This window comes from Phytophthora cinnamomi (assembly GCF_018691715.1).
Source record: "Phytophthora cinnamomi strain GKB4 chromosome Unknown Contig77, whole genome shotgun sequence".
Taxonomy (NCBI): domain Eukaryota; phylum Oomycota; class Peronosporomycetes; order Peronosporales; family Peronosporaceae; genus Phytophthora; species Phytophthora cinnamomi.
The window spans coordinates 42,744-68,586 of record NW_027151010.1 but is presented as its reverse complement, the minus strand read 5'-3'; the positions used below and the strand labels follow the sequence as shown (position 1 = coordinate 68,586).

The following is a 25,843-nucleotide window of genomic DNA, read 5'->3' as shown; positions in this document are numbered from 1 at the left end:
TGGCACAGTCTCGCCAGCCTCAGTCTCTGATGGAAGAAGGTTGCCAAGACGCATCATGGCAATAGCGCTGCTTACGTCCTTTCCAACATTGAAAATCGTTCCAAGTGCTTTCGATTCGCCGGTGGCGACGATCTTATCTCCGATTTCCGGTGCCTTGACGTCCTTCCATCCCTTCGAATCTGCCAAGTACTCCCGCAGTGCACCGTGAGAAGACGCATCGAATGGCTTGAACGCGAGCTCCGACAACAGCTTAACCACATCCTGCTGCTCTGACGGAATCAACGCAACCGGTACTAACCGCTTGCGAATGTTGCCCTTGAACTGCGTGCGAGCCGTGAGTTCCTGGCCAACGTAGCACCCCTTGCGGAAGGACACGCCCTGCAGCAAGTCGAGGTTGCACTCGAGTGGAATCCCATCCACCAGCTCCTTGCTACTCAGCAACATTAAAAAAATGTTTGACACACGATCAGCCTAGCAGTTCGGCTGGCGATGTACAGTCATTTGGCCTCACCCTTCCGCGACTCCGAGCGCGATGCGGTGGTCCAAGTACGCCGCCGTCTCTATCGTCTCGTATCCCTCCGGCAAGTTCACTAAACGCATAAACCCACACCGCCGGCAACAACGGAAACAGTCAGCAATAGCATCCTCATCACCTGTAGCAACCAGCAGCTCCTCCTTACACGTCGCGTCAATCGGGACAACTGCCCTGACGCCGAAGTGGACACCGCGCGGGTCAGCGTACACCACCGTCTCGTCTCCAGGGTTCAGCGTCTGTAGCTCGTCCAGCGCCTTGGCCTCGGGCGACAGCGCGGCGCCCGCGTCGCCCACCGCGGCCGGCAGCGTGGCGTAGAGCGCGAAGGCGTCCGTCTTGTCCTCGATCTTGAGCTTCATGCGCAGCTTGTAGCGCTTCCAGTGCTTGGCCAGCGCCTCGGCCACGTCCTCGTCGTAGTCCAGCAGGAAGGCGTCGTCCGCCAGCTGCAGCACGTTGCAGTCGCCCACCACGCGCCCCTTGGTGCTCAGGAAGCCGCCGTACAGCGCGTCGCCGCGGCGCGCCACGCGCTTCATGTCGTTGGTGAGCACTGCCTGGATGAAGCGTGCCGCGTCCGCGCCCTGCAGCTGCGTGAGCCGGCGGTTGGCCAGCCGCGCCACGCCCGAGCGCCGCAGCACCGACGCCATCTCCCCACTCAGCGACAGCTTGCGTCCTCGGCCGCAGCTTGTCAAATGGCTCGCTCATCCATCATTCTGCCGGATTGCGTCATGTTGAGTACACTAATGTTCGGCTAGGTACGAGGACACTTTTCAGCCAATCGTGGCGTTTGACGAAATCGAGGAGCTCCGTCAGGCGATACCGGTAACGAGACCGAGAGAGGCGATGGGGGAGCGCGGCTTCGCCATCAAGGCGGACGCGACCAAGACGGCGTGGGAGTCGGACGAGTTCCCGCTGCTGTGCGAGAGCTGCCTGGGCGAGAACCCGTACGTGCGCATGATGAAGGAGGCGTACGGCAGCGCCTGCAAGATCTGCGCGCGGCCCTTCACGGTCTTCCGCTGGAAGCCGGGCAAGCGCGCGCGCTACAAGAAGACGGAGGTGTGCCAGACCTGCGCGCGCATGAAGAACGTGTGCCAGACCTGCGTGCTGGACCTGCAGTACCACCTGCCCGTGCAGGTGCGCGACGCCGTGCTGGCCAAGGAGGAGGGCGGCGGCGCCGAGCTGGCCGTCAACGTGCCTGAGAGCGACGCCAACCGCGAGTGGTTCTCGCAGCAGCACAGCCGCATGCTGGAGCAGGAGGGCGCCGTGTCCGCCTACGGCAGCACGTCTGGCTCGGCCAACAGCGCGCTGCTGCGCATGGCGCGCCGCGAGCCGTACTACAAGCGCAACCGCGCACACCTGTGCTCGTTCTACGCGCGCGGGGAGTGCAACCGCGGCGACGAGTGCCCGTACCTGCACGAGATGCCGCGCGACAAGGACGACCCGCTGGCCAAGCAGAACATCAAGGACCGCTTCTACGGCAAGAACGACCCCGTGGCGATGAAAATGCTCGGCGGGCAGAAGAAGAACCAGCAGCGGCGGGACGGCAAGCCGCGCGGACCGCCGCCCACGCCCGAGGGCGCGTCCAAGCCCAAGCCGCCCCCGCTGCCGCCCGGAAAGAAGCCCCCGCTTCCGCCTGGACCGCCCCCGACTGCGGCGAAGAAGGCTGAGGAGGAGGAGACGAAAGGCTAGGCTCAACTGGGAGGTGAGGTAGTTCACGTTAGGCCATACAGATACACAACTCAAGCAACAAGTGCTGGGAGATCTTTACCATCTAGCATGCGAACTGCATCCATTCTCCGTGTTTGGTAGCAACAAAAGTTTGTCACTGTCACTACATGCAATGTGGCTGAATCGTGGCTCACTGTGGATACCATTTCCCACTCTAGTCTTCATGCAGTCTGACGCCGTAGAGCTTGAGCGCTTGCATGCAGGCTGCGTCTTGAGCAGCAGTGATTGTGCGACCAACGGCGCGTGCCACCTGGAATCCGTTCACGTACAGCGCCGTAGCGTGTCCAGGAGGCTCGGTTTTCGTAGCCTTTTTGCTTTTGCCGTCCCCGTTTGCGTCGTCGCCGTGTACTTTGTCTTTGGGTACCAGTATACCTGCCTCGTTCGCTGCACCGGGCACTTTGATGCTCTTGAACTGGCACGAGATCGGGCGATTGCTTGACCGACTCCACTGCGCCACGTAATGTGCAAACACTTTGCGCGGATTCATCCACTGCCGGCGTCGAATGGCTTCAGTAAGCCTCGGAAACAGCAACTGCTCCAGGATTGAGCGAACTTTCCCAAGGTCGCCCGGATTCTCCATGTACACGGCACCAAGCGTGGCCTCGAATACGTCGGCTAGCACGTCCTCCACGTACAAATTGCCATTCTTCTTGACCTCATTCCCCAATCGAATGAACTCCTCATAGCCAGCATTGCGCGCAACGATCGCCAGCTTCTTGTTTTTCACTAGTGACGACCGCACTTGGGTAAGAAGGTGTTCCTGGTGGTACGGAAAAGCATCCACAAGGAACTCAGACGACAAGAGTTGCAGCACAGCATCACCAAGGAATTCGATGCGTTCGTAACTTGGATCGTGCCCAATAAATTCGTCATCGTCAATCTGAGGCTTCTTGAACGAGGCATGAGTCATAGCTTGTAGCCATAAATGCGTGTTGGCGATATTCACGCCAGAACGTGCGGCAAAACGACGATGCAATAAACGTGTGTGCGTGTACTTGCTCCACGTTTTGATAGCAGCGCGGTCCTTTTCCACGAACGCTTTTGCCTCGACAAGAAGTTCATCGGATGAAAGGAAACACAGCTCGCGCAGTTCGACGTCGTGCATATCCATAAGTTTACCCAGCAATGCGCGGCACGGCACGATGCCTTGATCTTTATAGAGGGCGCCCAGAAGCGCCTCAAAGCAATCAGCGGTGATTTTCGCTTTGATTTCTTCGTTCAGCTTTGTTAAGTCGAACGCACTCAGCAACAAAGATTCAAAGTTCGCCGTTTTTGCCATATTGCCGAGATTGCCATTGTTCACAATGTCGACACGAGTTTGATGCAAGAATCCTTCATCAGCATTCGGAAGCTTTAAAAACGCCGACGATGCCACGAGAAAACCAAGCACAGCATCACCCAAAAACTCCAGCCGCTCATACGGGCACAGATACCGCGAGTGGAATTCTTCCTTGAAATCACCAGACAAGTGTTGTTGTGCAACCTTCCTTAGCTGTGACGCGTTATTCCCTGCTGCTTTGCTGGGCATCGGTGCGTCACCATCGAGCAGCATACTGCGTGATCGCTTTAGCGAGGCAACATTCTCAAACACGTGCCCAAGGCGCACACGGGATTGAGTGGCCTCGACAGTGTTGACATTCTGCATGCCTATGTCGATATACGACCCATGAGTAAATGCTTGGCGTAGTAGCGCTTTATCCTTAAATTTTAAGCCCATTTGTTCCTCGAAGCTTGTAAGCAAGTAAAAGTGTCGAACATACTTGAGCACCATCGGCATAGCACTCCCAACCTCGAAGAGATCAGCGCGAATACCTGTAAGATGGCATTCCATCGGGTGCACCTCTTCGGTTTGAATTTCAACCTCAGGTGACAACTGAAGAAACTTGCCCACCTCCTGCCACTTGCGGATCCTCTTCTTGGACTTGGCGCCATCATAATTGCGACCACCTTGGCCGCGGTGAGCAATCGCCCGAACATGCCGACCATCTCTTGTGACGATGCCGTGCTCTTCATTAGCGGGGGGCTTGCCCCCTTCAGTCTCCGACGGCTCGAAAATAATTTTGTCTACACGTAAGACAGTCGGCAGGCCGTTGATGCGAGTGGAAACGATGCAATCTATAAGCTCGTTGTGGTCGAACTGCGCGAAAAAGTCACGCACAGTAAACTTCGCGCTAGTATCGAGATACTCCAGCAGTTTTTGCACTGACATCAGCCGCCCCACCGCATAACCGACACGGTTGGGTGAATGCAAGTCTTCACGATGGAGCAGAGGCTCCTCGTTCACGGCAATAAACCGCGGCACCAAATGATAGTCTCCACAAATCTCGGATGCGTCACCGGTAGCGTGAGCGGGGTCTGGGAACACCTTACCAAACAGGTGAGCCGGCTGAATACCCAGCAGTTGCTGGAACATATACCGCTGCACTACGATCAGCGAGTCGCAAAAGGAGCGGTGGGCCTTCCCGTTCACATCGGCATCTACATCGTTGCCAGTCGTTCCGCGCACCGACGACGGCAGCTCCTCCGGAATAAAGTGGATCTTACACATGACACCCCCGCGTGTGTACTCGAACTAAAAACCAGCATAACAACATAAAGCATGCTCAGTAGTTGATACCAGTCAGAACCAGCATGAAGTTTTCACTCACCCTTGGCACCTCGGGTGGGTCGCCATGGCACAGTAAGTAAAAGCCGTCGAACAGGTAGACCTTGCCCTCGAACATGATCGTCGTCTGGCGCGGGCATCGCGGATTCACTTGCAGCAGACATTTTCAATGTGAATTTCTGATTGTCAAATTCCTCTTAGACTAGGGAAGCTCAAGCTGCGCTTACTCTCAGCCTCCCACTGGAGGCGGAAGCACTTGGAGGCTTTGCAGTGGTAGGACACGCGCAGGCAGTCGTCGCCTGCATCCACTGCGGCTGCAACTGGCGTGGACGGCACTGCAACAGGCGCTGCGGCAGGCGGGGCGGACGGTGCCGGCGCCGGAATGGCTGGAGCTGGCGTCACTGTCGGCTCCGGCACTGGCACCGGCTTGGGGGGCGCTTCCTCCACTGCCGCCGCGCCCAGGAACGACGCGTTCTCGTGCTCCATCTCGCTCAGCGAGAGACCAACGGACACTTCGTCCATCGCTGGCGTATCCAACGTCGAACTGCTAGGAATCGTCAAATGGGGGTTTTGGCCAATGAAGTGTTGGGAAAATAGCAGTTTCAACGAATAGGAGGCCGAGATTGAGGGTCGTATGATGGAGACGTAAGACAAGAAGGTGTCCGTGGTCGTCCGCAAGCAGACATCTATATATTCATCATCATCATCCTCTGCGTCTCTCTCTCTTCCAGATGTGTACGATGTTTTGGTGCCGAACGCGCGCAACGTTTACACAAAGTACTTGCCCTTCTTGAAGCAGCTCATGCACAGACGGTGACGCAGCTTCTTCTCACCGCACATGGAGCAGTCCTGGAAGTGCACGATGTTCTTGAGGCGCTTGCTCAGGTCGTTGTTCCTAATCTTCTTACGGGACGGCGTCACCTACAGCAGTAGCAACAACAACAAAACAATAAAAACGCCATCAGTCTCCTCAGCCGCAGCCAACTACTTCGTCTTCAGCCACACAGCAGCGGCGGCAGCAGCAGCTTCGTCGTCTCCGATTTCTGGCGTCTATCTACGCCCCATATCTGCCACTGCTGCTGCGTGGCTGTCCGCGTCGCCTGCGGCCGCGTACCTTGGACTTGGGGGCAGCCAGCCAGATCGCGTCGCTCAGCGGGTTCGAGGGAAGCGCGGCCGCGCCGCCGTTGAGCGCCAGAGGGCCCAGCACCAGCGCCGGCGTCTGCGCCGTCGGGAACATCGTGTGCTGCAGGAACGCCACGGCGCGCTGCATCGCGTTTCGCACCAGCATCGTCGCCATTGTCACGGGTCGAGCAGCTCTTGTGTCAATGCTGCCCCAGCCTTACGTGCGGCCATCGATTGGCTTGTGTGGTGTACACAATCATTTGTGCCCCCGGATTGGGTAAAATTCAGTTAACGTAAGCGATCGATTTTAGAGTCCCACGATGAGCTGCACCAGTACCCAAGATGACCGACGTGGTGTTGCAGGATGTGCGGCGGCAGGTGTGTGAGGCGCAGGAGCGATGGAAGCGGACGAATGAGAAGGATCCAGTGCCCTTCGTGACTCTGACGTATGCGCAGAGTATCGACGGATCCCTGACTGCAGAGAGAGGTGCGCCGAACGCCGGATAAGATCGACTACAACTAGGCTGATAATTTTGCTTCGCTGCTCAGGCAAGCCGACGCTGCTAAGCGGGCCAGCTTCGATGAAGATGACGCACACTTTGCGCACCATCCACGATGGAATTTTGGTGGGCGTGGGCACTGTGCTCGCAGACAACCCGTCATTGAACTCGCGGTTGGTAAAAGGCACGTTCGCTTTGATGCAACCTGGCAGATGAGATCCCGTTTCTGATAAGTTTGTTTTTTGCGTGGTGTTGGTGCTGTCCACAGGGAGCAACCCCCAACCGATCATCATTGACACGCACTTGCGGTGTCCGATGGACATCAAACTCTTTACTCTGCCGACCTGTGCAAAGCCGATCATCCTGTATGGCCTCGGATCGCAGGATCCAGGTGCGCACAACGTTTGCTGGCGTTATCACTGGCGAAGGCAAGAAGCTCATCTGTTTGTTCTCATCGCTGTTTCTTGCAGAAATTCTGGGGCGGAAGCAAGCTCTTGAGGCGGTGGGGGCTCGAATTTTTGAGTGCCGCACTGTGCGCGGAGACGATGGTCGCGATCACGTCGATATGATCGATGCCTTCCGTGCGTTCCTCCATTTTGATACTGTCGCTGCCATTGTCTGACAAGTATCATTACACAACAGGTGTGGCAAAACAAAATGGGATCAACAGCATCATGGTTGAAGGCGGTGCTGCCATCTTGACGTCGTGCCTCCAGGAAGCCGCGCAACGTCACTTCATCGACCTCGTCGTCGTCACGGTCGCCCCCACCTTTGTAAGTTTTGTTTCACTCGACGGGGAAATCCGGAGGAATCTGTGCAGATGCTAACCTGGTCGTCACGTGCTACACGCTCGCAGATCGGTGGCCTCCGAGCAGTCAGCGGCTTGCTCGCACCAAGCTCAGCTACGCCATCCCCACCAGCATCTACATTTCCCCGCTTGCAGCAACCCCACTACCATGTCCTGGGAGAAGACCTGGTGATTCTGGGCCGGCTCGACCATTAAGCGATCGTGGGCATTTTTGCAGCACCCGACCAGCATGTCCTTGCGTGCGTCAACGCGAAAGTTGCACACATGCTGATTCAACCTATGACCATGCGAGGACTGGGCCTTCTCGGCACCTCACACTCGAATTGGAATTAAACGGGTCCTGACCAAAGGGTGGTGATGGAGGTCGAGGAGGCTCAGGGCCTCCAAAGCAGCGGTGGGCAACTGATCGAACCAACTCAACCTCACCAACTCCACCAATAATACTGCTCGCCCGTCACGCGCTCATGCCTAAGCTCTGCTGTGGGTGGGCGCCCACGATACGATGAAGTGAGCAAGTTAACGTTGTTAACGCTGTGACAAATAACAAAAATTATTGGAAAGCGCCCATTTTGGCTTTGAGGAAACGACCAAACTGAAAGAGAATGATGACAAAAAGAGAGAACAAGCTGATGAGAATTACCGGTATATCGTAGACAGACTCAGATCTGAGTTCTATTGTTTATGTTCGGAACACCAAGTTAAGTTTCGCCTCACTCCCAGACCGACCACCATGATGAGTGAGATGGACGCACCGCCGACGTCGCGCCTGCGTCGGCGCAGCTTCTACGAGGGAATGGAGAGCGACAGCACGACCACCGAGAGCATCACGCTGAACGAGAGCGACCTGGCGTCTGCGGCGTCCGCGTCCGCGTCGCTGGGAGAGGGCGAGAGCTACGGGACGGCTAATTCGCCGCTAAAACCAGGCATGGTGAGCCCAGGCAAGGCTAAAACGCCGGCGGAGAACTCCGTTTTAGCGCGCGCTAAGTGTAACTCGCGGGCGCAGCAGGCGCTGAAATTACTGCAAGACGTGGGGGCGCGACTGGCGACATGGCTACAGTTGCTTTATGCTGCATGGGCTTCGAGGTTCCCCGCTGCGGCGTCGAAAGTGGAGCAATGGAGGCAGAAGACCTCGTGGCTCTTTGCAGGCCCCAAAGACTGGATCAAGCGCTGGAAGGGGGACCCGACGGCCCCAGTCAAGTACTGGGTCTACCCGACCCATTGGCTCACTGTCGCCTCCGTCAGTCTGGTGCTGCTGCAGATTCTGATATTCTGGAAGTTCCAGACGGTGTCATTGGACCTGCGGGTCCATGAGTGCGTGTTCAGGGAGAGGATGCTGGCCTCAGCCGATCTGATGCAGCCCAGTGCAGTTTCGAGCGCCCGCGCGCAACCGGCTGCAGCGGCGCTGAGGTTCCTGGAACGTCGCTTCGAGCAGCAGTACAGCCCCGGCGCTAGACAGCCCGGGCAGGCGAGACTGCCGTGGACGTGTCTTGCAGTGATCCCCACGGGAAGTGACAGTGCTATGGCTCATGCAACAGAGTTGGCGTTCTTGTGGCCGCGGAGTCAAGTGGTGGCGGCTAATGCCCACACCAAGGTAGCCAGTAGAGTTCATGTGGCGATCGGGGCGAGTCCGTTGAACAGGGCGACGGAGACTTCTTCAGCTGCAGCGTCAGCAGGGGTGTTTGCGGCGATGTTCCCGTTGAGTGCGATGCGACCGGCACTCTTTGCCCCGAGATTCCCGGACTTGGTGCTGGTGAAGACTGAGTTTGCGCTGAGGCAGATGCTGAAATTTCGACAGGAGCGGCAGGAAGAGCGCGACCATCGAGGACGAGCTGGCGCCAATGTAATCAACGCCTTAGGCAAGACCTCGCCGGTCGATATGGGAACTTCGGACTTGGCAGCAAGCCATTTTGGTGTGTACTTGATGAAGAGTACGGTGCCGGATATCTATAATCGCCACATTCGCAAGAAATGGGACGAGTTTCTGCATGTAGTTGTGGTTGGTGATGCGGACAAGAAAGAGCAGTTTACGGAAGAATTGCTGTCCGCGTGGGTGGCGCATCCGGAGTGGCCTATGCTCCATGTTCGATTCCAGCGATCGATGGCGCTTTGTGGATCGTTCCAGCGCGTGCTGAGCAGCATGCTAAAAGACTATGAGGCCGATGCCGAAGCAGCGGAGGCTGCAGAGGCTGCAGCTAATCCCGATCGAGCTGCCGAGGATTGGCTGGAGGGACTTGATAGCCCCAAGAATCAAGCCAAGAGGTCGACAAAACGCCAACCTAATGTGGACTTAGTGTGCGAAGAAGAAGCCAACTCCCCTCAAGAGATCACGCGACTTAAGAACACAATAGGCATCCACTTGTTCCCAGTGCCTCCCGAGATGGAGAAATACGAGGATGCGGTGCTTGAGAGCGCTGCAGTCGGTGCGGTCACCGTGACGTATAACACTCCAATTATGCAGGAATGGGTTCCGGACAGCTGTGGTTTACGCGTCGGCTCTTTTGACTATGATGGGCCAACCGATACGGGTGCTGCAGATGAAGACCCAGACGCGGCGAAGAAAAACGGTGCCCCCGATGGAGAGAACGGAGCTGGACACGACGAACGCGAGTTGACGGACAGTGCTCCGCTTGTAAAGCTACCGTCAGTGCATGTGACTTCCAGCGAGATAGAGCACACGATCGAACAGGTATTGACGTTGGACCGAGTCAATCGAGTTGCCGCAGGTCGGGCTGCCCGCGTTCACTATCTTCGCATGCGCACGCATTACTTGTCAGCCGTGGCAGCGCTAGATGCGGCCGTCTGCGATGGAGACAGTGACGATATGGTTGAAACACAGAGCGAAATCGGACAACATAGACGCAGGAAGGTGGAGGTTGAGACGCTGCGTGCGTTCTTGTACTAACACAATCGGGGATCCATTAAATACTAAGGCTCAACGAAATCAAACTTGCTCTTAGATAATATCATATTACTTTATGAACATCTGCGTTCAATGTTTTTATGGCAAAGGATATCTGGAGATAGACTAGCCTTCTCAAATACACGGGCTGCGTTCTCAAGTTCCAACAAGGCCAAGAACCGGAGTGAGCATCGCACTGACCAATAATGTCAGTTGAACTCTCGGCTGGGTTCACACTTGCGAATGATATCCTCTGTCAGGGCACCTGATTCAGGTGGCGTTGAGTTGCTACTGACCACAGGAATCACCATTGCGGTGGCCGACGAAAATCAAGATCTTTACGCTGCCAACGTGTGAAAAGCCGATCATGCTGTATGTACGCGGATCGCACGATCCAGGTGCGCACAACGTCGCAGGATCCAGCACGCTGGCGAAGGGAAGAAGTTCACCTGTTTGTATTCGGTCGCTGTTTCCTGCAGAAAGTATGGGGCGAAAGAAAGCTTGGGAGTTTGGATTTTCACAATGCGGAGGCGATCGTCGCGATCACGTCGATTTCATCGATGCCTTCCGTGCATTCCTCCGTTGTGATACTGTTGCCGCCATTGACAAATATCGATGAACACCAGGCGTGGCCAACAACATCATGGTTGAAGGTGGTGCTGCCATCCTGACTTCGTGCCTTTAGGAAGCCGTACAGCATCACTTCATCGCCCTCGTCGTCGTCACAGTCGCCTCCACATTTGTAAGTCGGATGAATCCGTTCAAATGCTAATAACCTTGTCGTTACGTGCTACACGCTCGCAGATTGGCGTTCTCGTCAGTGGCTTGCTCGCGCCAAGCTCAGCCGCGCCACCAGCAGCAGCATCTACTCTTCCCCGCTTGCAGCAGCTCCGTTCCTGGCGATCCTCGGCACGTGATAAGTTTTGGGCATGGCACACGCGAGAGCGCGGTCGAGCGTAGCTCCAAGAAACAACCCGACTGTGACGCCTTGCCCGCGTCCCAGGCATTGGATTCCGATCCTGTCGCTGCTGTCTATATGCCAGTGTCACTTCAACATAACGGTTGCGTGAACCCCATTGCCACAAAACTGCGCCGAGAAACCTGGTAAAAGCGCTGGCGTTTTCGTCCGTGGAAGGCGCTAGCTACGTCGCCTCGCATCGGTCGAGTCGTGCGCCATGCAAGACAAGACAGAGCTCGGTGTGGATCACGGGTCAGGCCTGGTCAACTTCGGTCGATGCTCTGGTCCGCCCAATCAGAAGCGCCTGCCCGCTTTTCCGCCAATCGCCGACGCGACGGTTTTTATACTGGCTGACGACAGCGAGACCAACCCTATTTCGGCCGAGGCACGAGCACATGTGCGAAAAGCACTCCTGCCAGCGAAGCTCCTCCTCTTCCGCCCGCGGCGCGCCAGTCTGCCACTTGCTGCGTCGATGGCCACCACCGCCGCTGAGCCGGAGCCGCTGGCCGTAGCAGCCTCCGGCAGCCAGGAGCGGCCGCGCCGACTGTCCGTGACGAACGCGAACGCGCTGGCCAACTTTGGCGAGCTGCAGGCGCACTTCCGCGACCACCGGCTGGTGGTGTTCCTGGACTACGACGGCACGCTCACGCCCATCGTGAACGACCCGGCGCTGGCGCTGCTGTCGCCCGCTATGAAGGACACGCTGGAGAAGCTGCGCCAGAAGTTCATCACGGGGGTCATCACGGGGCGCTCGCTGCACAAGATCCAGAAGTTCGTGAGCATCCCGCAGCTCTACTACGCCGGCAGCCACGGGTTCGACATTGAGGGCCCCGACGGCACCTCCATAAAGAACCAAGTGGCGGCGCAGTTCTTGACGGATCTGCACGACGTTCGGGACGAACTGGGTGGCCAGATCGAAAGCATTGCCGGTGCTGAAGTCGAGGACAACATTTTCTCCGTGTCGCTGCATTACAGGTATGTTAGCAGCTGTGTTATATGATCGGGCTGGGTTGATCTAAGACTCATTCCTGGATGGTGCGATTTTTGCAGGAATGTGGATCCGGGTCTAAGACCGCAGATCTCTAGTCTTGCCCGTACGGTGAGAGATCAGCACCCGCGCATCAGGTGAGATACCGATGCTATTATTTTTGGACAGCAAATTATCCACTGATGCTGACCTTGACGAGCCCTGAAACTGTGCTGTGATGCAGAATGAACGAAGGCAAAATGGTTTACGAGTTCAAACCGAAAATCGACTGGAACAAGGGCAAGGCGCTGCTGTGGCTGCTGCAGGCGCTTGGGTTGGACGAGCACGATGATGTTTACACTATTTATATCGGCGATGACACCACGGATGAAGACGCGTTCCAGCTCTTCCAGACTCACTACAACCGCAAGGGTGTGGGCATCATCGTCACCGAGGAGAGCAAATCCACGGACGCCTCGTTCACACTGCGCGACACGGGCGAAGTCTGCGAATTTCTAAACCGCTTGATTGCATGTGGGGACCGCGAGAGGAGCGCGCCTAGCAGCCCGCAGCCTACCGACCCGCCTCCTACCCAAGCGCAGTAGCAGGTTTACTATTTTGCTTGTAATTCAGGCATCCGCCTCGATTTCGTTTGAAGCGCCATCATTAATGTTTTGTCCCGGCGATCTGTGCCCAATCATCTTCTTTACGTTGATGCGATGTCCGGCGTCGTAGTGTGATGAACGTCTAGCGTAGCATATCTTCAACGTCACTTTTACCATTGCGTTTCAACACACTTGACGAGCAGTGCGGGAAGACCAGCATATGTGTGTTTCGTATAGACACGATGTCACTACACCCGAACGACGCCTGGCTGGACTTTGAACTTCGGCCGTTTTCGTCGGCATTTCCCTCGCACTTCAGTTTCTGCGGTGGAGCGAGCAAGTGTCGACTCTCCTGCAGCTCAATAAGGCTCACCATGCGCCGGTTCTCCCGTGTCCTTCCTCGCGCCGTCTCGGCGTCTATTGCCTCGCAGCCTCGCGCTGTGGCGCCAATCCTGCAGCGTCGCTGGGTGCAGCAAGGTGCGCTTCAACTCGGCTGCGATCCTGAGCTCCGACGGTTGTTGACGCATATTGTGTTGGTAATCTCTACGTTGCAGCAACGCGCGATGCCAAGCCCATGCAGTGGCGCCAATTCTCGAGCGTGACGGACTCCCACGACCACGACGAGCATGCGTCCATTGCGCAGGAGGTCGGTTGAAGAGTGTGTATCAACGATTTGAAGACTGGGGGACTGACGTTGGTGTTGACCGTGTGCAGCTTCTCGGTGTCGACGTGCAGCACCGCGAGTTCATCACGCTGCGTTGGCAGGACGGCAAACGCAGCAAGTTCCACCTGCTTCATCTGCGCACGTGGTGTCCGTGTCCGGAATGTGGCCACCCGACGGGGCAGCGCGTTGTGAACTGTGCTGAGATTGACCAAGATGAACTGGACATTGAGAAAGTGTTTGGTACGTGGATTCCAGTGTCGAGCGATTGACGGGTTTGCGGCATTGCGATGCTGATTGATATTTGTGTGCTGATGTGTAGTGAAGGGCGATACGCTGAATATCGTGTGGAACGACCGTCACGAGTCGAGCTTCTCGTGCAAGTGGCTGCTTGAAAACAGCTACTCGGACTGGGCGCTGGACCAGCATGCTCACGAAATGGTCCCAACCCCTATAGCGCTGGATGCTCCGGTCCCTTCGACCGAATATGCTCGTATGATGGACACCAGCAACGACGAGGGTCTATACGAGGCGCTTCGCCAGGTTATTGATAATGGGTTCACCGTTATCCGCAACACACCTTCGGTGCCTGGTGCAGTGAAGACGCTAGCGGAACGTATCGCTCCCATTTCGCACTCGTATGTTGGCTGTCGATCTTTCGGCTCGCGAAGTTCCAAGCTAACTTATATTGGCTGTGCTGTTTGCTTCTGCAGGTTCCAGTACGGTGATGTCTTCGACGTTGTTGCGGAGCCCAAGCCCGTACGTATTGCTCGACACATAAATTATCGAGTTCATGCGTAATAACTGAGATTGTAATTGTCATGTAAAACTAGGTGAATATCGCATATACCACGGTTTACTTGAAAAGCCACGTGGACCTGGCGTACTACGAGTCTCCTCCAGGATTCCAGTTCTTGCACGCACTCCGCTTCGACGAGTCTGTGAAAGGCGGTGAGTCGACGTTCGTGGACGTCTTCGCCGTTGCAGAGGAGTTCCGTCGTCTCCACCCGGAACACTTTACTACGTTCTGCCGCGTTCCCGCTACGTTCAAGAAGCACCATCTGACCCGCGAGAAGGCAACGATCATGGAGTACCAGCGCCCGCACATCCAGCTCAACCACCGCGACGAGGTGGTCGCAGTGCACTGGAGTCCTCCGTTCGAGGGTCCGTTGCGAGTTCCGTTCGACGACGTCATGTCGTATTACAACTCCTACCGTGTCTTCCACGAGCTCGTCGAAGGCGGCAAGCACCGCTACGAGTTCAGGCTGAAGCAGGGCGACACCGTGATCTTCAACCAGCGTCGCGTCCTGCACGGCAGGAAACAGTTTACGCCGTGCTCGGACGGCGTGCGCCACCTCCAGGGCACCTACATCAACATCGATGACGCGCTCTGCCGCTACAACGTGCTGCGCACGCGCTTCGGCGCCGACGACCCCACCGCCAAGAACCAGCGCGTCGCCAACGGCAACTTCTCGTAAGCGTCAGTCATTGTGTAAATCCCCGGCGTAGCAGCTTTGGTATCGGCGATCGAAAGTCTAGTCTACAATGCGAATCGAATTGAGCATTGGCACAAGCATGTGAAGTGGTCCAAATTGAAGCAGTCTATGCAAAACCCCATACAAAAAGTATCCTCCAATAATTGTGTAAAAGTTGTGTATCCAGAAGTCCACCTTTGCATCGCAACATGACGCCGACGCTGGTGCTGCGGCTGCTGTGCTTGTGCGCAGGCCTGGGGGCGTATCTGTGCTCGAGCGGCTTGCTTCGCCTCAACGAGGTCTTCTTCCAACCGTCAGCGCCCTCAGCCTCGGACTGGAATGGCCAGTACCCGCAGCGCGACAGCCTGCAGGAGTCCGACGCCGCCTACGACCGCCTCGTCGTCGTGCTGATCGACGCGCTGCGAGCCGACATGGTGCTGGGCAGCGCCGCAATGCACGGCAGTGCAGAGAACGACAGGCAGCAGACGAAGGGGGAGCTGAATGCCTTCATGCCGTTCACCAGCGGCCTGGTGGCGTCCGGCCGGGCACTCGGATACGTCGCACACGCCAGCGTCCCGACCGTCACCATGCCTCGCCTCAAGGCGCTCGTGACCGGCAAGGCGCCGGCGTTTATTGACATTTTGAAGAACTTTAACTCGGCAGCTTTAGATGAGGATGCCAACCTTGTGTCGTTATTGGCGGCCAGTGGGAAGCGCATTGTGTTTTACGGCGACGACACGTGGCTCAAGCTGTTCCCGGAGACGTTCAAGCGCTCGGACGGCACGTCCGGATTCTTTACGAGAGACACCGTGGAGGTGGATAACAACGTGACCAGGCACTTGAAGGAGGAGCTGGACCCGACCATGCAGAACGAGAAGAGTGGGGATTGGGACGCCTTGGTGCTACATTATCTGGGGTTGGACCATGTTGGCCACCTGCGTGGACCGCGGTCGCCCCTAATGCGGGGCAAATTGCAGGAGATGGATGGCGTAGTGCAGTTGGTGGTGGATTCAGTGGGTGAACAAGACGCACGAAGAATGGAGAAAGACACATCGGCGCGGCCGTCACTGATCTTGCTGTGCAGTGACCATGGAATGTCGGAAGTGGGCAACCACGGCGGTGCGACGTTGGAGGAGTCTTCCGCGCTGCTGATGTTTATGCGTGGTGATGGCAAGCCCATGCGTTCTACTGAGGACATTTCTTACAAACAGAAACGCAGCCAGGTGGATTTGGTGCCGACGATTTCTTCACTTTTCGGGTTACCCATTCCGTTGTATAGCAGTGGTTTGCTTCTCGATGATGTTGTCCGTGCTTCGTCTGGCTTCGCTCTTCACTCACAATCATATTACCTGCGTGCATTGTATCGAAACTTCCAACAGTTATATGCGTTGGCTAAGATCAAATTCCATGCCTCGACGCTAAAAAGCTTCGACAAGCATTATGAAAAGCCGCTGCGCAAGGTATCCAAAATTCTGCAAGGAGGTGAAGATACAATCTCAGTGGACAAGCAGACTGCTGCTGCGGTACTTCAAGCCTGCGAGACGCTGCAAGCACAAGTCGCACAGAGCGATGGATCCGAGTATAATTCGACTGCGATCTTTTCAGGCCTCGTATTTCTCTTCCTCGGGGGCGTTATCACGCTGGCGATGCTTATTACTGTAGTCAAAGCGGAGACGAAAGCTGGGGGCGTCCGGAGGAGAAGCCACCTCGTTACTGTACTGGGTGTGGGCAGTGTTCTGCAGATTGCCAGCTTATCTTCAAGTTCGTCAATCGAAAATGAGCACGCAACTGCCTTCTTTATGGCGACTTCTTTGCTTGTTGCAGTCGGAATCGTCTTGCTGCGGAGGCGAAAGTCGTCGAAGAGAGTGTCCTGCTCAAATGATGGGCTCGTGTGGGTACCAATTTTACTGGTGATCACACGAATGCTGCGCGCACGCAACCAGGTTATCAATTTCTGGCGGCTAAATGGACTTCACGTCGACACTAGCTTGCCTGGAAACGAATTCGCTACAGACGACTCGGTGTCAATTTTATCGACTGCCGCCGTGCTTCCTACAAATGTTCTACCATTGAGTACGTGTGTAGTCATAATTTGTGCGGTTGTGTTACGGAAAGCTATACAGCAAGCCGTAAGAGCTCGGCGGGAGGGCGAGCTAGTGACAACTTTTATTGGCGTTTGCAGCGGATTCCTATTTGTTGTGGGTATGATGGCAAGCCTCCGAGTCAAGGAGCTTTCAGACCAGACCACTGTTGAAGGAGACGAGTCGCACGCTTTGGCAGGGTGGATAACGCTAGATGGTGATGCTAGTGCGCGTGTGGTGTATGCGAGTGTTGTTCTCCTCACGCTGTTAACAGCATTGGCTGGGCGAACTCTTCGCTTATCACTGGTGGAAATGGTCATTTGGCTGCTGGTTGGATTGCTTCAGCGCGCGACCAATTTTCCCACGCTCAGCCTTCTCTGTCTACAAATGGAATCAGTCACGAAGCTACTAGGATGCGAGCAGGCTGCAGAACTACGACAAAGCGGGGTCGTTGTGTCAGGGATAGCACTTTGGCTATCGCAAGCAGCGTTTTTCGCGCTGGGCAACTCGCACTTGGTGACCACGATCGACATCAGCCAATCCTACCATGGTTTGTCGGCGTATTCGCAAGGTCTCGTCGGCGCATTGACGTTTGTCAGTGTTTTTGCCGGCCCACTCGTGTGTTTTGTGAATCTTTTCCAGTGGTTAGAGCCCACAACACCCGTCAAAAAATCGACACGAGGCAGAACAACAAATACGGCGGAGATTGCATGCCTAACGATCTTCACGTATCAGACTATTCGCTTCGCCGTCTACACGTGAGTATTTTGCTGGGGGGTTATTTACGTGAGAGACTCACCTCGACTTTTGTTTGCTGTTTATATTGCTGCCTGCGCAGCGTTGTGGTGTACTTAATGCGCTTTCACTTGTTCATCTGGAGTGTTTTCGCCCCCAAGGTACAGTGGTGCAGCTATGTGGCTACATTTCGCGAATGGCCTCTGACTTGTCCGTGTTGCTTACAGATGCTGTACGAGGTGGCGCATCTTGCTGTCTCGCTCGTCCTCGTTGCACTGTTAGCCTCATCTGTCTCAAAAGCGCAACAAGAACAAGCAAGTTGCGCACTATAGAGCTATAGACTTCATAGAATCCGTGTGACCTGTACTCGATCGTCGTCTGCATTGACGTCACATGGCTACTTTCGGCGGGTGCTTGGAGTCCTTACGATTAACGCGCATCCCGCGGTCCGTTCTCAAGTCCCTCCCCGACCAACGAAACCTCGTCACTTGGCTTCAAACGCTCCTAAACATTGACGCAAAACTAACGCCAGGAGAACCAAGAAAAAAAGAGAGATATTCAACTACTTTAGCACCTCGCCTGCATCCAGCAGCTTCTTCCCAAACGGGACGCCAGTGCAAGACGCAGTAGCATCTCTAGTGGCGTCCTCTTTCCTCAAAAATATAGAAAATAGGCACACGCGACTCGATGCTGAAGACTGCGAGGCTCCAAGGCGTCTTCCCCCGCCCGGCTGCACCGCCTTAACTCAAGGCTGGAGCCATAGAAACGGGGCGAACCTGAGGTTTTGCTACACTTAGGCGCCCAGGTCCTCCTTCTTGGCGATGATCTGCTCAGTGCCGCAGGCCTTGAGCACGGTCAGCACCAGCTGCTTGCCGTCGTCGAATTCGGCGCGGATCTCGTCGGCGAACGTCTCCGGGAAGGTGGGCAGCTTGATGTCCTCGCGGGTCTCGCCGGCGTCGTCCATGAGCGAGCAGAAGTCGTCGTCCGTGATGTCGAGCAGCGTGTACTCGGCGCGCGACACGAAGGGCACCGACGTGGTGTGCGTGGAGGGCACAATGTCCTCGTACTTCTTGTTGGTGAAGATGTCCAGGGCCGTGAAGTTGCACTTGGCGTGGCCGTGCTTGCCGGTCTTGGAGGTCGACACGCTCACCACCTTGCACGGGTGGCCCTTGATCATGATGAAGCCGCCCTTGCGGATCTGGCCAGCCTCAGACGGGTAGGTCTCCGAGGCACCGGCGTCAGTCGAGTGGAACTCGAAGTCGTGCTCCTCGTCAGCCATTGTAGACAAGTGAAGTGGTGGGGAAAGAAACCTGCAACGTTCACATGACATTAGCTGACCTGATTCACCCAAGGGCAGAGAGAGAGAGAGAGAGAGAGAGAGAGAGAGAGAGGTGGTGGGGACAGAGCAGGCGCTGTCGTTGCCGGTGCCGTTGCAGTGCTGTGCGCTGTGCTGCGCCCGCACCACCAGGATCTATCTGTAACTGGAGAGCACTCGTACCTTGGGAAGGGGAAAACTTAACTGGGGATCCAAAACGGAGTGCGACGCTGGCCAATTATCCGCGGCCACCGGTTAGAGCAGCCACACATATACGATTTAAGCGCGCTTGCAAGTCCAAGCGCGCTTAAATTTTGAGTCGCGAGGACTTTATTGGCTCAAAATGAAGCCATGCAGCCCTCTGCGTCAGATGCCCAGATGGCGGCTCTAATACGCCCATGAGCAGCAGGAGGCGAGCAGTGCGAGCTGCATGCAGCAGCTGGAGAGAGTTCTGCTGGTACATGTATTTATTAGGCCGATGACAACTCAAAAGCGCGAGATAGACAAGCGAACCCAACTGCAAGGTACCGGTTGAAGAACCGGTGCAAGATCGAAGATGGAGGCGCTAGCCTGTCGGTGGCGCGACGTGGCGGTTGGTGACGCGAAGCGTATCTGCGTCAGCGGATCAGATATCGCTTCCTCCCCTTCAAGCGACAAGAGAATCGTGACCGGCGTCATCATCTCCTAGCAGCAGCGCAAGGATGGCGGAGCCCCACATGAAGACGGCGGGCGTGGCCCAGTACATCCGCCACCAGGACGACGTGCCGGCCAACGCCATCGCGCCCACGGACGCCGTGGTGGCCGAGTTCAAGCAGCTCAAGATGCGGCGCAAGTACCGCTACGTTCTGTTCCGCATCGAGGCCGACAAGGTGGTGGTGGACGCCACGGCGCCGCCCTCGGCCTCGTTCGCGGACTTCAGCGCCGCGCTGCCCGACTCGGACTGCCGCTACGCCGTGTACGACCACGAGTTCCTGACTCCCGACGGCCGCAAGTCCAGCAAGCTCTTCTTCGTCACGTGGATCCCGCAGAACTCGCACCCGGGCTTCAAGATGGCCTACACGCACGCCAAGAGCGCCGTCCAGGGCGTGTGCGAGGGCTGCTTCGAGGTCAGCGCCGTCATCAAGAAGGAGGTCGCGCAGGGCATGGACATCACGGACGGAGACGCCTCCGACTCGGACAGCGAGTTCGAGGACGACTGAAGCGAGCGTAGATGGCTAGATGGCTACAGCACAGCGCAGGTCTGGTTGCACTCCTACAAGTCTATTCGGCGTACTTGGCCTCTCTCCTCTCTCTATCAATCAGAGCTGTTCCAGAGTGTGTTGCTTTCATTGACCGGGTTATTTGGACGACGTGGCCTTGAGGTGCTGCCGCTGCTTGTTGCGCATCGCCAGCATTTGCTTCTTGAGCGCCCGCTCCGCCTCGAGGTTCATGCGCTTGCGCTCCTTCTCGCGGTGCTCCTGCGCCTCGTGCTCGGCGCGCTTGCGCTTCTCGTTGCGTGCCTTCTCCACGGCGCGGGTGTGCTTGATATACACGAAGCGCGTGTACTCGTGCGTCAGCATGCGCAGTACAGCCACGCCCGGGCCGCTTCGATGCACGAGCATGTCGTGCGCAGTTTCTAATTTACTCAAAGCGTACGAGTCATACGGCCGCACCAGGCGCATTGCCTCGTCGAACTGAGCCTTTATTGCAGGCGTAACGAGCGACGTGTCTTTCGTCCTGGGCGATCGGGTTCGAGGCGAAGGCGTGGTGCCAGGTGCTGGAGGTTGTTCCGCTTCTGACTCGACCTTGGATACGCCGTTGACCGCAATTTTTGATATTGTCGACGGATCTGCTGCAGGTGGTGTCGGTTTAATCTCGGAGCTTTGGTTTGACCCCGTCGTATCGTTTGCAGCCAAGGGTGCAGCGTTGGAGGCATCTGTCACGGAAGCAGTATCTCCATTAGGTTTGCTCGTGGGTGATCCAGACGCCGGTGTGGCCTGCTTTTCCGATGATGCCGTAGCTGTAGCAGTCGTCGAGGCTGGCGCGGACGCTGAAGACTTGGATGCTGGAGTGCCAGCGAGGCGTATAATTTGGGCCACGCAGGCCAGCCATCTTGTGGTACGCTGGACATTGATCCGGTCCATCTTCGGGGGTCCCAACGCTTGCTGAGCTGCTGCGTACTGCCCGGTCAAGCTGCCATTGGATTTCAAATCAGTTGGCTTTGGTGGCTTGCGAGCTGACGCGTTCGATGCAGTACCATGGGCGTAGCCGTTGTACCCTTTAGCACTTGGAGGGTTGATGTAGCAACCGTTCTGCACGAACTTGCTTTCCTTCTTCTCGAAGTCCAATCGCTTGGCCTCTTTTCGGGACGCAATGAGACCGCGCGCATCAACTGGTGCACGACAGACACCACAGATAATGTCGTCGGTCATGCCTGGGAGGCCCTTGGGGAGGGTAATGTCCTTTCGCACTCCATCCTGAACAATTGAGATCGATTTTCGCTTCTTCTTGGCCCCAGCAATTCCGGCTACAGGTAAATACCGTTCGCGGTCACGAGCACTGGACCGGCGCTTCGTGCATCTCCAATGCTGAACGTGAGGAACCGCAGAATCGTCGCCGCCAGAGCAATAGAAAAGATGTTGTCGCTCATGGAATGGGTCTAAGCACACGTCACACGTATACTGTTGGCTGAACGGACCGGGATACTTCGCCAAGTACCTTGGCGGGTTAAATGTCCTCTCAAGACGACGAAACAGCTTCTTGTCATTAACAAAGTCCTGAGCAGGCGTCGGCGGCAGTGCATATATCTTTTCAAGCTGCGGCACATGGCTCACGAACAACTGGAGTACCTGAAGGTGCTTATAGTTGTAATCAGGCGGCTCAGTCTTGCAGGAGCGCAGCCCCTTGTTGCAATACCCCACCATCAGCGCCGCGATATCCCGCATCACCTCAGCGGCAGTGGTATACTCCGGCAAATGCTTCGCAACCGTACCAAACCGACGCATGTCATCGCGCCCTACGAGCAACCGAATAGGGCGCGTGATTAGCTTGGCTAGGAGGTCTCCAATATCCTCGGTGCACTCGCGATGCCGATCGCAATACGCATGGAACTGCAGAATATGCCCCGTCCGAAGCTCCACATGCCCGTTTCCCTTATGTGCACACATGGCATGGAAAAACTGCGCACAATTTACTCGGCGACATTGTATCCGAACTCCACTGCTCGAGTGGCAGAAGCAGCATTCAGTCGGCGTGAGCGGGTCTCTCATCATCACCTCGTTCACGTCAGGCACCACTTCCTCCACTTCCTCAGCAGATTTCTCCGCCTTTCCAGCTTCACCGTCAGACTTTTCGGTAGCAGCAGCCTCCGCAGCCTCGGCTGCCTCTTTTGCAGCTGCTTCCTTCGCTGCCGCCTCCTTCTTCGTCATTTTCTCGACAGGCTTGATCTTGCTCTCCCTAACAACGTGTGCAGCCAGTCGGCGAGGGTCCCAATTGATGCACAGCGCATGCCCAAACTGCACCGCATTGTCCGCCGTCGTGTCTTCTTTCTTCTCTTCAAATTTGCCGCATTGGCTCCAAAAGGCAGCGTCCCCTGCAGTCTCCATCAGCTTCAACGCTCCGTCGCTGCCTCCTTTGCCGCAATACACGCACTTGGCAGCTCTTCGCTCGACTCCACGTCGACAGCAATCACACTTCCAGTCTGCACCCTCCATTGACTCATCTTCCTGCTGCGTCTCGCTCTTCTCCGCCGCCTCGGGGGCTGGCAACGCGTCGGCGTAGCACTTGTCATGGACAGCGAGCTGGCAGCCCGCGCAGACGCGGAGGGTGTCGCCGCGCGTGGTGCTCTCGATGAGGTCGCACTCAGAGCACGTTCTCGACTGCTCTGCGCTCTCTTTCTCCTCCATTTCGACGTCCTCCGAGGCGCCAGGAGCCTCAGAGGGCGCGGGGTCTTGCGCGCCAACCGACGTGTCGCGCTCAATGTCGGATTTCTCGCTTTCTACGCGCTCCCCGGTGACGGCGGCCCCGGCGCTAGACACGGCGACGTTCGGCGCATCTTCTTCGGCGCCAGCGTGCACCGCAGGCTCCGCGGGGGCGGCGCTGGACGCGGGCGCGGCCTGCGTCTCCTGAAGCGACGGCATGGTGGACTGCCGTTCCAATGATAGATGCCCGCCCATTATTGGCTAGAAAGGGTAAGGGGACTTTTGTAAATTATTTGTGAGCAGACGGAATAGTCCTCACTAGTCAACTTCTGGCCGGTCAAGCTGAAGTTTAGCTGAAGTCGCGGTCGGGGAAGAGCTTGGGGGCCACGAGCGTCCAGGCGAAGAGGAGGATCGTGACCCACTGCGCCACGATCTTCACCCACATGGAGACGTTGTTGAAGGACCTTCGTTCGGGCAGAGTAATGGGGTGTCAGTGAGTAACAGAGTAATAAAACGTGAGTAAAATAGCACAATATACCCGTCTGCCGAGTTCCAGTCGGTAAGCACCATCGCCATGTACAGGCCGGCGAGGCACATCATACTGTAGAATTGCCACGGCTCGTGTATGAGTTCTCGGTTGGGCTGAGGAGGTTGGACCGTTGTGCCGGCGGGGGAGAGGGGAGGACTCTCGTCCGTGTGTTGTTGGTCTGAATGCACGTCAACGACCACAACGCTGGCGAATTGTTGGTCGTGATGGCGATCATCGCTAACAGGTCTAGCTACTGGCATTTCTCTGTCTTGAGGGCTTCGTCTGCGGCGAACGAGCATTTTGGTGGCCGCACTGGACGTGCGCCAGCTTGTCCACGTCATCGCGAACGCGGCTATCACGGCATTGGCGATCACGCTGTCCGTGTTTGATGACTCCTCGTCTTGTGGCGAAGGGGGTGGGTGTCTTCGGTGCTCGCACGATTTTACTGGGTTGCTGACCAGCGCTTGCCAGCACATGAGCACCAGGTACGCTGATATAGCGCATGGTGGCAGCAAACCAACTTCAATCCATGGGGAGACTGCGCAGCCAGACCACGCAAATGACCTGTTAGCGTAGGTTTTCGACCCCAAAGAGCATCAGAATCCTACCGCAAGTGGTGATCAGGAGACCAGCTGAAACGATTGTTATGGTCGTGAACGCAAGGCCCAGATCGCAATCGGCAAAGCGCATGTACTGAGTAGTCGTAGTTGCGGTCAAGTACAGTGAGTGACGATAAAGCGGTGAAGAGCTGACAAATGAGCGTACCAAGTAGGTGATGCCAGACCCTATGCAAACCATTGAAACTGCGCACACACCTAAGAAGGCCGTCTTCCTGCGGCACGCGATATCAATATCAATGTTTCGACCATTGCAGTAATATGATTAACCACAACGCACCATAAGCAGACGCTGCTGGCGCATACCCCCTTGCTCACGTCGCCCCGGGCTTCGGCCTTTTCAGCTTGCTCAATTCCATCCAGCAGCGTATCTCGTACTTGGTCTAGTAGTTAGCATTGTGGATAAGATTTTCAGTAGTTGTATGTGTCGCGAAGATTCATCCACACAAAGTAGAAACAGAAGACATACACGATACGCTGACGATGGAAAAGATCTGAAAAAGAATGAAAAAACCGGACGCGGCTCGCGTGAATGGCACATACCCGTCGAAGAAGGCTGATCTCCACAATACGTCAACAGAGTGAGCAGATGCAAAACTCGAGCCTCCTCGGTGTATCCTATTCAATACATGAACCCAATACTCACAGTTTGGGATGTAGAACGAGCCAACAAGGAGTGCGATCAGTACCGGTATCTCGACCCATACCAGAATCTTGATAGCTCGCGCACGCGGCTGCACCCAACTAAACCGACTGAGCAGCGCACGTATCAGGAAGAACATCGAGATGCTGAAGCTTGCTCGGAAGATCATCTGGTTGCCCTGACAGGAAGTTCCATCCGTCTCATCACAATCGGAGAATGTGCCGAAAGAGGACAGCAAGTCTGCTCCAACATAATGAAGGCATATTAGTCCGTGGGATGCCCAAACGAAGCCTTGGCACACGCTCACTCACCTCTTCCAATCGTCTTGAACATGGTCGCAAAAATGGCATTGCAGAAGAAGATCGCGATGTAGAGCCCGCGCAGCCAGTTAATCTCGATCTGCAAGAACGCCGGCAGCATGGAGGACATCGGGTCCTCAGCCTCACTTTAGGCAGCCCGCACCAAAGGCAGCTCAACGAGCAATGAGCAAAATTAGCGACCTTTCAGTATTATTTTTGCCAGGTCCCCGTAAACATAATAACCCGAGCGTTTTTTTTCGTTGGAAACGTTTTTGGGATGGTCCTAACCAACGTTTAATTGGGCGATACAAAATTTGTGCCTCGTTCTCAGCTTCATCTGCATCAATTCACCGTGGTGTGATATTGGAATAACTTCAGTTTGAAATCTAAGAAATCGGGATGTAAATTAAGTAACTCAACAAATTATAGTTTGATCACCAACGGAGTGGACGCTACTTTTAACCCTGGCTCAACGCACTTGTTTCAGGAAGTCAGTCAGCTAGTCAGTCATAGCAAGGCAGAGCACTCAGGGTTGAGCATTTCTACCATATCTGCGTGGTCTTACCGATATAGGTTGTGAGCACTTACTCATAAATAGCAGATCGTTAGTAAGACATCCCTCTTGCTTTCGACGTTTATAAAACACGAGCATGTTGGTGTCCTGGACATCGTTGCCGCTATGACAGAGATACCCAATGACGGTGCGCAGCAACTCCATACCCCGATATTTAAGAACGAGACCTCTATAACTAGCTTCGTTAAGTCTAGTGACCACTGAAAACAGTTCTAAGCACACCACCGTCTTCATGTCACGCCAATTTTATCAACTTTTGGTGGCTCTAGTGTCAGTTTTAAGAAGTGACAGGGA

The 25,843-nt window shown here is 55.9% G+C and overlaps 13 protein-coding genes across 13 annotated transcripts; 7 read left to right on the top strand and 6 right to left on the bottom strand.

The window, feature by feature from the left end:
- Window positions 1-133: 133 nt before the first annotated feature.
- On the bottom strand, window positions 134-1,176 carry IUM83_13865 (transferase caf17 mitochondrial-like; the record flags this gene model as incomplete). Its single annotated transcript, XM_067938566.1, has 4 exons — window positions 134-179; window positions 299-430; window positions 512-590; window positions 681-1,176. 4 exons carry the CDS (start codon window positions 1,174-1,176, stop codon window positions 134-136), a joined length of 753 nt encoding a protein of 250 aa, XP_067785700.1.
- Window positions 1,177-1,372: 196 nt separating this feature from the next.
- IUM83_13864 (pre-mRNA-splicing factor RBM22/SLT11) lies at window positions 1,373-2,218 on the top strand (the record flags this gene model as incomplete). The annotated part of the gene is made up of 1 exon (XM_067938565.1): window positions 1,373-2,218. The coding sequence occupies one exon, from the start codon at window positions 1,373-1,375 to the stop codon at window positions 2,216-2,218; it is 846 nt and encodes a 281-aa protein (XP_067785709.1).
- A 193-nt stretch (window positions 2,219-2,411) lies between these two features.
- On the bottom strand, window positions 2,412-5,384 carry IUM83_13863 (ribonuclease 3; the record flags this gene model as incomplete). The annotated part of the gene is made up of 3 exons (XM_067938564.1): window positions 2,412-4,829; window positions 4,906-5,012; window positions 5,090-5,384. The coding sequence occupies 3 exons, from the start codon at window positions 5,382-5,384 to the stop codon at window positions 2,412-2,414; spliced, it is 2,820 nt and encodes a 939-aa protein (XP_067785655.1).
- A 246-nt stretch (window positions 5,385-5,630) lies between these two features.
- On the bottom strand, window positions 5,631-6,099 carry IUM83_13862 (ribosomal protein L32; the record flags this gene model as incomplete). The annotated part of the gene is made up of 2 exons (XM_067938563.1): window positions 5,631-5,783; window positions 5,977-6,099. The coding sequence occupies 2 exons, from the start codon at window positions 6,097-6,099 to the stop codon at window positions 5,631-5,633; spliced, it is 276 nt and encodes a 91-aa protein (XP_067785654.1).
- Window positions 6,100-6,326: 227 nt separating this feature from the next.
- IUM83_13861 (RIB7, arfC) lies at window positions 6,327-7,487 on the top strand (the record flags this gene model as incomplete). The annotated part of the gene is made up of 6 exons (XM_067938562.1): window positions 6,327-6,471; window positions 6,534-6,672; window positions 6,757-6,875; window positions 6,955-7,065; window positions 7,127-7,257; window positions 7,341-7,487. 6 exons carry the CDS (start codon window positions 6,327-6,329, stop codon window positions 7,485-7,487), a joined length of 792 nt encoding a protein of 263 aa, XP_067785694.1.
- Window positions 7,488-8,022: 535 nt separating this feature from the next.
- Window positions 8,023-11,108, top strand: IUM83_13860 (uncharacterized protein; the record flags this gene model as incomplete). Its single annotated transcript, XM_067938561.1, has 4 exons — window positions 8,023-9,978; window positions 10,493-10,589; window positions 10,671-10,760; window positions 10,996-11,108. The coding sequence occupies 4 exons, from the start codon at window positions 8,023-8,025 to the stop codon at window positions 11,106-11,108; spliced, it is 2,256 nt and encodes a 751-aa protein (XP_067785594.1).
- Window positions 11,109-11,366: 258 nt separating this feature from the next.
- On the top strand, window positions 11,367-12,721 carry IUM83_13859 (Trehalose-phosphatase; the record flags this gene model as incomplete). Its single annotated transcript, XM_067938560.1, has 3 exons — window positions 11,367-12,124; window positions 12,200-12,274; window positions 12,361-12,721. 3 exons carry the CDS (start codon window positions 11,367-11,369, stop codon window positions 12,719-12,721), a joined length of 1,194 nt encoding a protein of 397 aa, XP_067785618.1.
- A 374-nt stretch (window positions 12,722-13,095) lies between these two features.
- Window positions 13,096-14,860, top strand: IUM83_13858 (Gamma-butyrobetaine dioxygenase; the record flags this gene model as incomplete). Its single annotated transcript, XM_067938559.1, has 6 exons — window positions 13,096-13,198; window positions 13,276-13,367; window positions 13,436-13,625; window positions 13,705-14,020; window positions 14,096-14,141; window positions 14,216-14,860. 6 exons carry the CDS (start codon window positions 13,096-13,098, stop codon window positions 14,858-14,860), a joined length of 1,392 nt encoding a protein of 463 aa, XP_067785628.1.
- Window positions 14,861-15,066: 206 nt separating this feature from the next.
- IUM83_13857 (GPI ethanolamine phosphate transferase 2) lies at window positions 15,067-16,343 on the top strand (the record flags this gene model as incomplete). The annotated part of the gene is made up of 2 exons (XM_067938558.1): window positions 15,067-16,172; window positions 16,340-16,343. 2 exons carry the CDS (start codon window positions 15,067-15,069, stop codon window positions 16,341-16,343), a joined length of 1,110 nt encoding a protein of 369 aa, XP_067785627.1.
- A 2,123-nt stretch (window positions 16,344-18,466) lies between these two features.
- Window positions 18,467-19,289, bottom strand: IUM83_13856 (translation elongation factor IF5A; the record flags this gene model as incomplete). Its single annotated transcript, XM_067938557.1, has 3 exons — window positions 18,467-18,983; window positions 19,172-19,187; window positions 19,259-19,289. The coding sequence occupies 3 exons, from the start codon at window positions 19,287-19,289 to the stop codon at window positions 18,467-18,469; spliced, it is 564 nt and encodes a 187-aa protein (XP_067785606.1).
- A 400-nt stretch (window positions 19,290-19,689) lies between these two features.
- Window positions 19,690-20,206, top strand: IUM83_13855 (actin depolymerizing factor; the record flags this gene model as incomplete). The annotated part of the gene is made up of 2 exons (XM_067938556.1): window positions 19,690-20,075; window positions 20,194-20,206. The coding sequence occupies 2 exons, from the start codon at window positions 19,690-19,692 to the stop codon at window positions 20,204-20,206; spliced, it is 399 nt and encodes a 132-aa protein (XP_067785625.1).
- Window positions 20,207-20,325: 119 nt separating this feature from the next.
- Window positions 20,326-23,106, bottom strand: IUM83_13854 (Zinc finger, RING/FYVE/PHD-type; the record flags this gene model as incomplete). The annotated part of the gene is made up of 1 exon (XM_067938555.1): window positions 20,326-23,106. The coding sequence occupies one exon, from the start codon at window positions 23,104-23,106 to the stop codon at window positions 20,326-20,328; it is 2,781 nt and encodes a 926-aa protein (XP_067785626.1).
- Window positions 23,107-23,236: 130 nt separating this feature from the next.
- Window positions 23,237-25,105, bottom strand: IUM83_13853 (TMS membrane protein; the record flags this gene model as incomplete). Its single annotated transcript, XM_067938554.1, has 8 exons — window positions 23,237-23,351; window positions 23,426-23,954; window positions 24,025-24,109; window positions 24,182-24,248; window positions 24,314-24,416; window positions 24,503-24,589; window positions 24,680-24,916; window positions 24,988-25,105. 8 exons carry the CDS (start codon window positions 25,103-25,105, stop codon window positions 23,237-23,239), a joined length of 1,341 nt encoding a protein of 446 aa, XP_067785624.1.
- Window positions 25,106-25,843: the final 738 nt, after the last annotated feature.